The 11,220-nt window shown below is 43.9% G+C and overlaps 2 protein-coding genes and 1 long non-coding RNA gene across 4 annotated transcripts; 2 read left to right on the top strand and 1 right to left on the bottom strand.

Moving 5' to 3' along the window:
* Positions 1-1,038: 1,038 nt before the first annotated feature.
* LOC107278459 (uncharacterized) lies at positions 1,039-1,690 on the top strand. Its single transcript, XM_015794150.3, has one exon. It carries the CDS (start codon positions 1,170-1,172, stop codon positions 1,539-1,541), a length of 372 nt encoding a protein of 123 aa, XP_015649636.1. The 5' UTR covers positions 1,039-1,169; the 3' UTR covers positions 1,542-1,690.
* Positions 1,691-2,264: 574 nt separating this feature from the next.
* On the bottom strand, positions 2,265-6,373 carry LOC9267215 (uncharacterized). 2 transcript variants are annotated; one of them, XR_001547908.3, is made up of 6 exons: positions 5,709-6,373; positions 5,534-5,615; positions 5,381-5,432; positions 4,444-4,488; positions 3,428-3,590; positions 2,265-2,767 (listed from the first exon to the last, which is right to left on the bottom strand). It is a non-coding gene; the product is annotated as an uncharacterized lncRNA (long non-coding RNA). The 2 variants fall into 2 exon arrangements; XR_010734566.1 differs by having other exon boundaries at positions 2,265-2,683.
* Positions 6,374-9,096: 2,723 nt separating this feature from the next.
* On the top strand, positions 9,097-10,081 carry LOC4346009 (uncharacterized). Its single transcript, XM_026027353.2, has one exon. The coding sequence runs from the start codon at positions 9,221-9,223 to the stop codon at positions 9,740-9,742; it is 522 nt and encodes a 173-aa protein (XP_025883138.1). The 5' UTR covers positions 9,097-9,220; the 3' UTR covers positions 9,743-10,081.
* The last annotated feature ends 1,139 nt before the right edge of the window (positions 10,082-11,220 follow it).

Below are 11,220 nucleotides of genomic sequence, written 5' to 3'. Positions count from 1 at the left end.
AGTACATGTGACATGGTTAGTCATAGTCAGTTTGATCTATGTTACATCCAAGCAAGAATTTGTCACATTGGCTAGCAGTGAGACGTTTCTATCTGAACATGCAACCGGCAAACTGGTCACCTGATCCTGCTTTCTCTGAAGGAAACACCAGCTACTGTCCAGTGATCAATGAAAGCTCTGTTTCAATGAAAAAGAGATGGGAAGTTATGCATAATTCAGGGGCATCATTGCTTCTCTGTCTTCTCCTTTCTCTACGCATAATCAGGTTCAGACAATCGGAGATTCAGAGTTCAGGCTGTCCCCAGCTCAATTCCAATCCCCATGCTTCCCATTGTGCTTTGGCTGGCATTGGGGCCCTCTCATTGTGCGGTGCCAAACTTATAATACAAGCAAGATCTCTTATCCCTGTTCATCCTAATAAAACCAGCTAGATTCATCAACTCCAACAGACAATAGCTAGGAGTAGCATGCATCTGTGTAGTAGAGAGGTTCTAATCAGAGGTTTGAGAATTATTGCCTGATCTGAATCTGAGTAGTGGCTTGATTATTTTAGTACCATTAACTTGCATAGTTTTATATGATCAGACTCCTTTGGAGCAAATGGAATTTCACTGGGATTTTGTAGCAATTGAACTAATTTCTCTGAAACTCATGCAGTAATGCACATATCAACTTACTTTAGGATAAAGTTTGAACTATAGATATCAACTTTAGAAGCAGTGACTAGCTTCCTCCTCGTCTTCTTTCTTTTTCTCTCTACAGATAGCAACAACTCATTTTGCCCCAAAAAAACAAAACAATAGAAATAATAAATCATTTAAAAATCCAGTTTCTTTTTTTGATATGTAGAAATAACTCATTTGGAAGATGCAATAATCGTACAGGGGTCAGTGCACCGGAGCGGCCGGTGGGCCCCAGCGCGCAGCTGGACACCACAGAAAAGGATCTGCAAATGGGCCCATCTCCCACCCGGCCGGCCCAACACCATCGCGCGGTTGCGAACTTTTGCGATCCAATCCACCAACGGATCGGCTTGAAATACCGAAACTGCCCCTGGTCACGCGCGCACAAGGGCGCCCGTTACAGCGAGCAGTTGTAGACTTGTAGTAGGGTCTACTTCACGGCATCACGACGCCTCGCGCGGCCGGCGAGATCGCGCCGCGGCGGCGATGGGGGTCGTCGTGGCGTACCGGAAGCTTTCGCCGGCGAGCCGTCGTGGCGGAGGCGCCGCCCGGGCGTGGGTGGCGCTGCTGCGGCGGGCGGCGGCGGGGGTGGCGGCGCGGCTGCAGCGCGCGGCGAGGAGGCGGTGCGTCGGCGTCGGCTGTGGCGGCGCGAGGAGGCTGACGTGGGCGGGGCTCTGCGTCGGGAGGGGCGTGGCGGTGGCCGCGCCGGCGAGGAGGATCTCGTCGGCGGCGGGGTCGTATGATCCGGCGAGCTACGCCCGCAACTTCGACGACGGGGTGTGGAAGGCGGAGGAGGGCTGCGCCGGCGCCGCCCGGTTCGCCGGCGCGAATGGTAAATCGAGCTCGAATTCGAGATGATTTTTCATTATATTCATCCTCGGATTGTAAATTTCATCGATCCCAGCTTGCAGAATCGGTTAATTCCTGATTAGCTCTGAATGCTATCTGGGGTGGTTCACTGGTTTCGAATTGAATTTTGGATGCATCCATCTGCTCCTTTTTTTCCCCTTTTCTAAATTGGCAAAGGCAAATGCAGCATGAATAATCTGATTAAGATTACAAAATCCCACGTCTCAAATCTAGATTAACTTTGTACTGTCACTCTGAATCTTCATGTAGTTAATGCTGATTAGTCTAGTTGCCCAACTTTTTTAGGTTCTTCTCCTAACTAAAGCAAGAGGGGGAACGGCCCACATAAATAGGGGCAATGTGGGCCGCGGCCCATCAAGGGACCCATGAGCTTTGTCAACCGCCTTGCTTATACTAAGCACCATTTTGCTGTAGATTAGTAACCGTATTATGAATGTAATTAAGTAAGATGACGCTCGTTTACCGGAGGAGTAGTAGTAATTAAATTAATTCCCTTCATCTGTTGCATTCTGCATCTGTCGGTGAACTAGTCGTCGTGGCATCCAAACAGTTGTGCTTACTGAAACTGTTCAACTGCATGTTCCCCTGTGTTTCTTTATTTGTGTATACTGTGTGCTGTGAAGGTTGACGTCTCCCAGTGTCGGTGCGCCATTAGTTTTACTATAATGATTATGCGCGCTACGTAGCGCGCGGCCACCAACTCACAGGAAATAGGCAAACGCAAGATCAGAGAATCGTTTATTTAGGTTATGAATAGCGAGCCATTAGCCACATCAGATGGCCAGATGCGTTTTGCCGCGTCCTCTACAGAAAACTAAGCCGTCGACTATTAGGATGCGACCGTCATGCTAGCCTTCTTTTTTTAGCAGAGTAGGTATGGGACAAAGAAGGAAAACAATCTTATAAGACTACAATCATAACAAGTTGAAATCGAATGGATTTGTAATACAATCTTGGACCCTGCCCTTCCAGCTGCCAGATCAAATGGTATAATCCTCTTGTCACTGCCAACTGATAATATTGCATTTTTTTTGCTGTAATCCAGCAACACCCATGACAGCAGAAGAATGCAAATCCTTGTGCACTTTCGTGTGGTTCCATGAATCATCTTTTTGTTGACAGCATGGTCACTTCCACCAGTCACAAAGCATGAAATTAATGTTGTTAATAATTTCGTTGCTATGAGGCTTCACTGGTAGAAAACTAACTTTCTTCTGTTTCAGAGGATTAGTTAAAGAAACACCTTTTAGTAATGATCCAATACAGACAGTCATATGTTACTGTTAAGAAAATGGTACCATAAAAAAAATTAGGATGGATTCCTCAGCATTTCAAATGAAATGAACACATTACAGTAGCCCTTGATGCATCCTTTCCCAGGGGAAAATAGCACAAGAAAGTTAAATAATTTATGACTTTTGTGTGATCATTTAGAAAGATTTACTGTGATGTGGCTGTTAATTCAATTAAGACAGTATCAGCAGTCAATCGTGATAGGATCAAGCACAAAAAACAGTACAAATTAGCTGGCAATAAGTTACATGCTAAGAGGTGAAGCTCTGAGCATGATTACATGAATAACTTAAAAGACTACATCTCTTGTTTCTATCATGTGGTAGCCATATTTAAGATGATTAGATATCTAGAATTAAATTTGCAGATAGAATGTCACCAGGAAAAAACATTCAGGTGTCGTTATATTTTCTTGATCAATTTGCACAGTCAAGTTAAGCTAAGCTGATAGTACTTCATGCAACTATACTATTGATGGAACCAATTTAATTGGATTATAACAACTAATGAGCATTCTCGACACATGGAGAAAACCTTGCAATGGATGTGAAGAAGTGTGCTACTTCTAGCAGAGTTCTTACTTGTCCTGATATGCTACGATTCATCACTGAAACTTGAGAGTCGCCGTTATCAGCACTGTACATAGCAAAAATTAATTCACCACCTGGATGCCAAGCTACATCTTCAGGCCACCTATGCTTAGGAGAAAAGCAATTTGTTGTGCTAAGCAAGGAGATGGCTGGTCTGCAAGTAAAATATATGTGATTGTAAAATCATGCTTAAAATCAATGGACAAAAAGATGCGGTTGTGGTAAGATTGTACACTTTATAGTTTCTTACGGCTACATGAATTACTATTTTTATATTTTCACATAAGATATTTTTTGTTAAATGTCCTATGAGATTCAGGAAGAAAGAAGTCATTTAGTGTCAACAGTAGTGTATGAAGTCATGACTTCAATGTCCATACGCCATACTATGTTTAAGTTAGGGATTACAATTTATTTAGATTCATAAGCCAACTGTTCATTGACACATTTGGAAGAGCTGTTTGGGGGATTTGGTCGTATCAGTGTTAAAAATGTCACTTGGTAGAAAGCGTTGGCATATTCTTTTACAGCCACTTATGTTGCGTAAGTTGTTGGGTTTAATATCTCAGCATTGTGAAGTTGCATCAGGCGAAGCAATGCAAAAAAGGTAAAGTGAGAGGATTTACCAATTAACTTGGCTTTTGTGAGGTAACAAAAATACATAGGTGCTAAGATGGGTTTTTAATTATGCTTTCACAATATGTGGTTCACGAGGCAATGAAAAAAAGGAAAAGTGAAAGGATTGACCAATTAACTTGGCTTTTTTGCGACATAAAAAGAATACATAAGTGCTAAGGCGGGGTTTTAAGAATGCTTTCACAATATGTGCTTCATAGACAAAGATTAAGTCCACATTTCCAATACCAATCACATGAATGAACTTTCAGGCCTCATGTCAATATAACCATGGAGTAAAAACATTGCCTAGAGCTCCTATTCGCAGCAAAATTAGTCAATAGCAACTTAAAATACAGTATGATAAGAAATCAGAGTAATATGAGGCCTACCCTTTTGGTTGCACTTGCCACAAAGTAACAATTCCATCCAATGCACTGCACCACAAGAATGTGTAAGATTAAAGTTCTTAAAAGAGAAAAGATAAGGAAACAAGTCATGGCGATTAAATTGAATCTACCACAGCTCATCGGTGACTGGAGGTCAACCCAAAAATAAAAAAATAAAAACAAAATGCCACCATTGAACTAAGCATATCCGTCTAAACAGATAGTACATCACTAGTCTACAGCCACATCATTGCTGGCATCCTGCACTGAAACAATTCCATTCCATGTTCAGACTATCTAGATAGTTGTGTAGCTATCCTTTCGAAAGATCAATACTGTTAGTTGTTTGGACTTACCAACCTCAAACATACTGTAACTTTGGTAGCTTGTTATTTCATTAGGATGTAAGGGCAACAACCAATTCTTTGGTTGTTGTCAACCACCATAACCTATAATTTCACATATAATCTAGTACATTCACATTTCAGTAAGACGTATGTACGAAATATGACTATGTTTACACAGAAAATGCTTCATACTTGTATGTCCGAAAAGAAGAAATAAATAGATGGAAATGGTTGACATAGCACGATAACACAACTGGAAACTGATGGAACATGAAAGGTCAGCTAAAGATTGCATTCAAAACTGATGGAAAATGAAGGTCAGCTAAAGATAATATTTGCATCAATGCAAGAGTTCATTTTAGCTTCACTCATGCAGGAACGCAAGCAAGAAGTTATGCCCAATAGAAGATTGCTCTCTATTGGAAATAATAACAATTCAATTAGTGCATGTGCGGCTGCTCCAAGCCGAAGGGATGCATGGACTGAGGAGTATGATCTGTAGATCATATCATTGGAGAATGCTTAATTCTCTACTAAATCATGATACAGAGGTTGAAAGTTGAAACGATTAAGTGTTCTTGCTTGCTTCCTACCTACAATGGCGTCAAGCTGCTCATCCACTCATCGAGTATGCACTTCCAACCTCTGCGATTCACAACAAACATGTCAAGTAATGCAACTGGCTAAGAAAACAAATTTGATTTGAATATAAACAATCCAATAGTAGATGGAACACATGGCCATACTCGATGAGCAATTGAACAAGGTGACGAATCTGCTTGGAGTTGTGCTTCTGGTAGCTGCTCACCACTTTCCCAAACTCAGTAACTTGCAAGACGAATCAGCATGAACACCTAGTCAACACATGAGCTGGTTTGGCATGGACGAATGGATCAATGGATGCGGCAGCGGTCGCCTCACTGTCAAGGTGTCCGGCAGCGGCAGCGACTGCCTTTCTTGGTCGTTGAGGAGGACGTCCTTGATGCGCTCGGTCTCAGCGGCGACGGGGTCCTCGCGGCAAGGGACGCCGCCGTCGTCGGCGATGACATCGGCGCGGTCGGAGCTACAGATGCTAGGTATGCTGGCGGCGCCCTCGGGGTGGAGCAGCTGCGGCAGCGGCGCCTCGGTGGCGGTGCCCCCCGTGGGAGGCACCGCCGACGGTACACCATGTAGAGGCGCTGGGCGAAGGCGTCCCGCCTCGACCTGAGCGCGGCGGGGTGGTCGGACGCCGCGACGGCGATGGCGTCGAAGATGTTGTCCCCAGCGCCCCGGAAGAAGCCGAGCCAGTAATCCATCGCCGGCCAATCGGCGACGACAATGGGGGGAGAATCATAGAAGACACGTCTCGCCGAAGAAGGGGGGAGCTCTTACCTCGATGTCGGCGTGGAGACGCGGCGGGTCGGGCGGCGGCGACGAATTGGAAGGTCGCTAGGGTCTGTGCTCCTTCGCCGAGGAGGCGGCAGGGCGGTGGAGGTGGAGTTCGGGATGCAGGGGAGGGGGAGCGGCGCACCGGAAGGGGATGGCGGCGAGGAAAGCGGCGCCGGAGAAGGGAGAGAGAAAGGGGATCGGGGAGACGGGGGAGAGAGGGGATCGAGGAGGCGGCGTGGGGAGCGCACCGCCCACCGATTCCACGACCAGGCAAGGCCGTACATAGGGAATGAACGGCTAGATCTCGTACACGCGTGGGAAAGAACGGCTCTGATCAGCTGAACCTAATCCGAAATACCGAAACGACGAGGGGTTTTCGGCAAAATTCGATGGCGTGGATCGGCTGAGCTCGCGGCGAATCTAGCACGTTTATGATATAGTATATACGCTGACAGTATATACTGGTAGTATATTTGGTAGTATATTGTACAGTAAAAGTTCTCTTACCTCGATGCCTCGATCGGAGTGGAATGGACCGACACTCTTGCCCTAATTATAATTAACGACTGCTGCTGGTCCAAATGAAAGCCCAGTCCTCTCACCTGCATTTTTATTGGGTACTGTAGTACATGCCCATCATCCGTTAAAAAAAAATCTTCTGACTAAAAATCTAGATATACACTAGGTTCGGATACGTAGACAGAAGTTATTGTATTTTAGACGGAGGGAGAACGTTTCAAATGGATCGTGATGGAGAGATAGAAATATTATTCAGTTTTTGGAGAGAAAGAGAGAAGGGGTTTTTTTCATGGAGAGAGAAGAATGATTATGGTTTTAAAATAGTTAAGATAGTACTAGTAATTTATATATATTAACATATATTAATTACTTTAACGGTCACGGAACTATATCGTCTACTTGTTAGCTTATCAGCCGTAACCAAAATTTAAATTTTAAAACTTAATTTAAAAGTTAGTTTTGACAAGTTTTTTTTTCCAGTTTACTAGCATTGACTTTCTGATTATAGCCTACAGGTTTCACCATCGAAGAACTTCATAATAATTTTACATGATATTCACTGAAACTAGTTCAGTTTATGCAACATTTTGGGAAATAATCATGCGTCAAAAAACAGACCTTAGGTCAGGGCAATTAGCAGAGCAAACTGGAGTATGCTATTCATACACACGCTGCACACTACCAAGCTAGTACCTAACCAGCATCACTCTAGAGATTAATAATGTCTGATCGAGTAAGTAGAGATATCTGGATTAACAAATAGCTAAGTGATAACATGAGTAGTTGTTAACAAGTATTGTATAGTTTAGGCCTGGATGGTAGTGGCCATGTACGCACGTGCACGGCATTCTGCCTCACCAAACACCAGATCAATCGCGTGAGCGGCGTGCGTTCTTGCATAGAACTATACTCGTAGAAGGCAATTATATTGTAGCGCAAGCATATCAACCGAGAACTTATTCAGCAAACAACATATTTACAAATAAGAAATAATTTGTGAATAAAATTTTTTACATACATATTCTTAGCAATCTAAAAGCAAATGCTGAAAAATAAACTACGATGAAAAAACTCTAAAATTTAAGGTGAAAAATTCAAATTTTGACTTATAAATATATGTATAAGCGAAAAGATGAGCCCGTAACAGCTACAACTTCTCTAGCATCATTTAAACAACTATTTTATAAAGTATGTAGTTATATAATTTAGAAAATAAACTTAAAAACAATATGTTGAAAAACTTAACTTTTTTAGATTTTGACCAGCTATAATCAAAATCTCAAGCTCTCATAGGCATGTAGCATATCACTAGAATGCATCAGCTGATGCTATAGACTCGGACGTGCATGCAACTTACTCCTTGCTACCTACACGCAGCATACTGATAAAAATTACACGCATATCCACCATCGTAAAAGAGTAGATTCACTAAAATACCATCATTTAAACAAGTATCAATAGAATACTACTATTTTCCCTTCAACCCTCGGTATGTGTATAATAAGAACTTGCATGAATATGAGATTATGGTGTTGCGTGTATCCTTAATATATCTACTACTTAAAAGAAAGAGTTATTCTCTTTCTCTCCTCTCTCACTCTCTTCTAAAAACCGCTTCCCTCCTATAAAAACCAATATTAAAAAAATCGATCGTGATATAAAACCAATTAACCCACTCTCCCCAAATACTTTTACCATACTGGAATAAAAAGCCATACTACAATGTCAATACAAGATCCTATAACTAGTAATCTATAAATATCCATCCATAATCCAACCACCAGTAGTCTACCATCATGTTGCCATTAATACTCGATTTTGGTGTAGATGTAGAATTACTATTCTATCTTCTACTTTACTCCCTCCGCTCCAAAACATCTTATAAAAGTTTCTTATGTTTTTTAATGAAGAGAGTAAATCCTAATCTATGGCCTTGTTTAGTTTTTTAAAAAAATGCTCAAAAACGTCACATCGAATTTTTAGACATATGCATGGAGCATGAAATATAGATTAAAATTGCACAGTTTGCATGAAAATCGCGAGACGGATCTTTTGAGCCTAATTAGTCCATGATTAGTTATAAGTGCTACAGTAACCTACGTATGCTAATGACGAATTAATTAGGCTTAATAAACTCATCTTGCGGTTTTCAGGCGAGTTATGCAATTAATTTTTTTATTCGTGTCCGAAACCCCTTCCGACATCCTGTCAAATATCCGATGAGGCACCCAAAAATTTTCTTTTCGCGAACTAAACATACCCTAAATATGTCCAGTGGTACAGTAACTGAGTGTCTGAGTAGCTGAAACTGAAAGGGGTACACACTAACACACACATAGTTTGGTGTAACAGCCAGTAGGCGTGCAGCCTACCTGCAGGTGGGTCCCACCAGACCCCTGCCATGCACAAATATTCCCTCCCTTTGCCGCTGCAAAAGAAATCCAAGAAATCCCCAAGAATTAACCCCCTTCTCCTTCCTCTCGCTACCAACCCAACCCAACCAAACGCCAAGAAAACCCCCCCGAGATCTCCACCTCTCGACCGCAATGGCGACCGACGCGATCCTCGAGACGATCAAGCCGCGGCGGAGCGCGGAGCGGGAGAACCTCCCCGTGACGAACGCCACCGGCAAGGGCAGAGGCGGCGACCACCTCATCGGGCTGCGGCGGCGGATGTCGTCGTTCTCGGTGCGCATCCAGCCGCTGATGTCGTCGGCGGGGGCCGGGGGCGCGTTCAGGCGGGCGACGTCGATGCCGTCGGTGAAGGCGCTGGCGGCGCAGGCGGGCGCGGTGCGGCGGTGGTGGGGGTGGGGTCTCGGGTGGGTGATGAACCGGAGGCCGGCGTTCGCGCGCGACCTCGAGATGAACGACGACGAGGCCGCCGCCCTCGGCTGCCACTGCCGCGGCACGTGGCGCCACGTCTTCTACAGGCTCCGCGCCGGCGCGCGCCGCCTCCTCGGCCGCGACGGCCTCCCGCTCTCCGCCCACGACTTCCGCTACGACTCCGTCAGCTACGCCCACAACTTCGACAATGGCGACGCCGCCGCCGCCGCCAGGCCGGAGCCCTGATCCGATCTCGCCGGCGAAAAACCGAAGCTAACGTACAGCTCCCTCAATAAGCAGCCGATCTGGTGATGGTGGTCAGGTATATATATACATATATATAGTACATATATATTTGTGTGTGATGAACTGATGATGAACATGTCGCAAATGGCCAAGCAAATCAAGATCGGATCATGAACTTAAAGCTGTAGTGTATATCATTAATTCCTCCATTTTTGCGTTCTTGCCGCTGCTGTCTCTTTCTCTTTCTCTCTTTGATTCTTGGAAATGTAAATGTCTTGTAATCAGACGAACGAACAGATGATCATCAGTGGAGAATTAAGAAAGGGTTTCTTGTCATCAGATTCAGATTGTTTCAGAAAACAAAAACAAAAAGATTCAGATCTGTCTCTGCTTCTGTTTCCGGGTCTCTTTCCTCTCCAGCTGTGTGACCATGGCAGCTACAGCTGAGCTACTACTGCTACTGCTCACTGTCATCCTGCCCCCAAATTCTTCTTCTCATCTCATCTTCTCCCTGATCGAGCTGTTTCCGGTTCGTACGAATTGATTTCTCGAGTCATCAGGGATAGCAACTGGGCGCCCAACTGAGGTTTGTTTGTTTTTTTTTTCTTCAGAAAAAAAAAAGAAATGGATCTTGGGGCCAATGGAATGATGAGGTGAAGCTACCATGAGGTTTACGCGACGCAGACATGGCCACCGGCATGTGGAGGTTGTTGCGATGGGAATCCAAGCTTGCTCTCTACTGTACTCTCTACTCTACTCTGCTACTACTAGTGGTAGAAGTGTTACCCCAGCAAAGCAGAAGCTGAGATCTGTGATGGCTTGTCATTGTTTTTTTTTTTCAGAAAACTTTGTTCTACTCAACAGTGCATGTTATGGCAGTTTTACATATCACCTTATTTTCTTACTGCAGAAATTGCAATGAACAGAGTAATTTTTTTTCTCAACTAGGAATGATATATCTGCTAATAACAGGAAATGAAACACTGGTGTATGGGGGAAGCACTAGCGGTGTGTTAGTCAAGTTGTGGGTGCATGACTTCAATCACCAGTGTTAAAATCTTGGTGTTTATGAATATATTATGTATATGTAAGTGGGCTTTCGACAGGAATTTATTGTGCTCAAGGATGTGTTGCTGGTTTTCGTCTCTTTTGAGCGTGTGTTAGGGAGTGCATTCGTGGACGTTGAGTGTAGTGTTGCGCTTGTAGTAGTGTGTGCGCGACTGCGTCTGCACTCTGCCGTGTAATCGGGAAAAAAAAAAGCAAAAGAAAACAGGTGTCTGAAACTCTGGTCCTCTGAATTTTTCTTGTTATGAGATGAGTGGCGAGTGGTCAGATGCTTCAATATGGGCCTAGTTAGGCCCATTATGGTAGTGAAAAATGGGCTGAACTGGTAACTTGAGCTATGGAAAAAAAGGGGGAAAAAGTACACAAAAGGTCCCTCAACTTATCATCGGGATAAAAAACATCCTCGAACCACA

The sequence above is a fragment of the Oryza sativa genome, chromosome 8 (genome assembly GCF_034140825.1).
Source record: "Oryza sativa Japonica Group chromosome 8, ASM3414082v1".
NCBI lineage: Eukaryota > Viridiplantae > Streptophyta > Magnoliopsida > Poales > Poaceae > Oryza > Oryza sativa.
This window is presented reverse-complemented; position numbering and strand designations above follow the sequence as displayed.

What these genes read in the sequence shown, in the direction of transcription:
- LOC107278459 (XM_015794150.3), top strand. Translation starts at nt 1,170, where the DNA reads ATGGGGGTCGTCGTGGCGTACCGGAAGCTTTCGCCGGCGAGCCGTCGT.
- LOC4346009 (XM_026027353.2), top strand. Translation starts at nt 9,221, where the DNA reads ATGGCGACCGACGCGATCCTCGAGACGATCAAGCCGCGGCGGAGCGCG.